This window comes from Octopus bimaculoides, chromosome 21, assembly GCF_001194135.2.
Source record: "Octopus bimaculoides isolate UCB-OBI-ISO-001 chromosome 21, ASM119413v2, whole genome shotgun sequence".
Lineage (NCBI taxonomy): Eukaryota > Metazoa > Mollusca > Cephalopoda > Octopoda > Octopodidae > Octopus > Octopus bimaculoides.
In genome coordinates, this window is record NC_069001.1 from 3273672 (window position 1) to 3275607 (window position 1936).

Here is a 1936-nt window from a genome sequence, read left to right on the forward strand (position 1 = left end):
GGGGGTCGAACGAATCAACCTCAATACTTATTATTTTTAATTCTGACATTTCTTCTCTCGAGATATAAACAATCCAGCACCGTTTGTCAATTAGTAGTCGGGGCCAAACAAAGACAGATGGAAAGGCATGCTTATACAATTGTACCCCTTTCCATTTTGTTTCCTCATAACTTTTGGAAAAGTGTATGTATGCAACTAGCTTTTATCTTTTGCTTGCTTCAGTCATCGGACTGTAGCCATGCTGGGCCACCACCTCGAACGGTTTAGTTGAACAGATCAACCCCAGTACTTACTGTTTTTTTAAAGCCTGACGTTCTCCTATCAACCTCTTTTGCTGAACCACTAAGTTACGCAGACGAAAACAAACCAACACTGGTTGTCAAGCAGTGGGTGGGGGAGAGAGATTTAGAAGCACAAACATAAAAACACACACATACATACATACATACATACAGACAGACAGACATGTACTAGTTAAATGCTGTGTAAGGAATTGTGATTTAAAATGGACAGTTGACTCCATAATGTAAACAGGATACTAAGAATAACGGTGATGATGTATTTGTAAGGCATATTATTCAGCGAAATGTAAGCAGACTTTACTTTAATTAAACAAGCGTAAGAAATTGAAAGAAAGGAGCTTTAGTGGGTAAGGAATAAATAGAAAACAGGGTCCAGGAGGTGAGGGAGGAGGAGTAGAGAGAGCTCTACAGTTTTTATGATGAATTCTAGTCTTTTTTTGTTTGTTTGTTTTGCTTATGTCTCACTACATTAGATTACTTTGCCCCACCACTGTGTCTGTCCCGTTCGTAGGCATTGGTCGGGTGAGGGGGAATTTCAAAGTATGGTGGTTGCTGGAGTAAAGAAATTCATTTGGCTTTGAATACTGCAGGGATTTAGGAGGGAGATGGAGGTGAGAGAGAGGGTAGGCAGACAGACACACACACGCAGGGAAAGAGAGAGAGAGAGAGATGGAGAAAGAGATAGGACAGACGGAGAGAAAGAGAAGGGGCAGGAGAGAGAAACAGAGAGGGGAGTGAGAGAGGAAAATAGACAGAGAAAGAGAGAGAGAAAGAAAGAAAGAGAAGGAAGGGCTAGTCAATAGACTAACGGGATAGAACGGGTGGGGAAAACGTAGCGGGGGTAAGAAAATAAAACATTTAACCTTGAGTGTTATGAATAGGCTTTCAGTTAGTAAGTTATGAAAAGCCGAATTTTGTAGTTACGACATTGTGACAAATTCGACGAGACAGTCGGGGAAATGGTTTACATCAGTGAGTATTTTCCTCTTAATTCTACAGTTTTGCCGATAGATTCTTGTATTTCCTTACGATTGTTATTGGCGATGATAATGTTGTAAATTAGTCTCTGCATTTTGTTACTATGTTTCCGTTGAAATTATATTTTTGGATTCGATTAAATTTTAAAATAATGAATTTAATAAAATAACTGTCATTCTTAATTAATTTGTTACACAAATTAACATGAAATTTTGGATAGAAGGTTTTCTATTTCGTTCGTTTTAAAACTGGAAGTTTGTATCGTTGAATCAGAAGCGGTTCCAGGCAGATTGATAAATAAATTTTATCGAAAGGCAGATAACTCCGCTTTTTGTCTTACAAGAGTTATTTCCCTTGATATTTACAAGTTCTGTTGGGTTTTTTGTGTATGTGTGTGTGCTTGTGCCTCTCTCCCAGAGAGTGAGAGAGGGATATATATAAGTATCATTTCATCATCATCATCGTTTAATGTCTGCTTTCCATGTTGACATGGGTTGGACGGTTTCACTGAGGACTGGCGAGCCAGAAGGCTGCACCAGGCTCCAATCTGATCTGGCAAAGTTTCTGCAGCTGGATGCCCTTCCTAACGCCAACCACTCCGAGAGTGTAGTGGGTGCTTTTACGTGCCACCGGCACGAAGGCCAGTAAGGCAGTAC

General features: G+C 39.9%; 1 protein-coding gene across 1 annotated transcript in view; it reads left to right on the forward strand.

The window, feature by feature from the left end:
* Positions 1 to 626: 626 nt before the first annotated feature.
* The window catches only part of LOC106874222 (putative protein-lysine deacylase ABHD14B), a 20366-nt gene continuing 19056 nt past the window's right edge, over positions 627 to 1936 (forward strand). Inside the window, exon 1 of the mRNA XM_014921912.2 lies at positions 627 to 1274. Within this exon, the coding sequence (XP_014777398.1) occupies positions 1262 to 1274 (13 nt within the window). The 5' untranslated portion in view covers positions 627 to 1261. The remainder of the gene's footprint in view (positions 1275 to 1936) is intronic.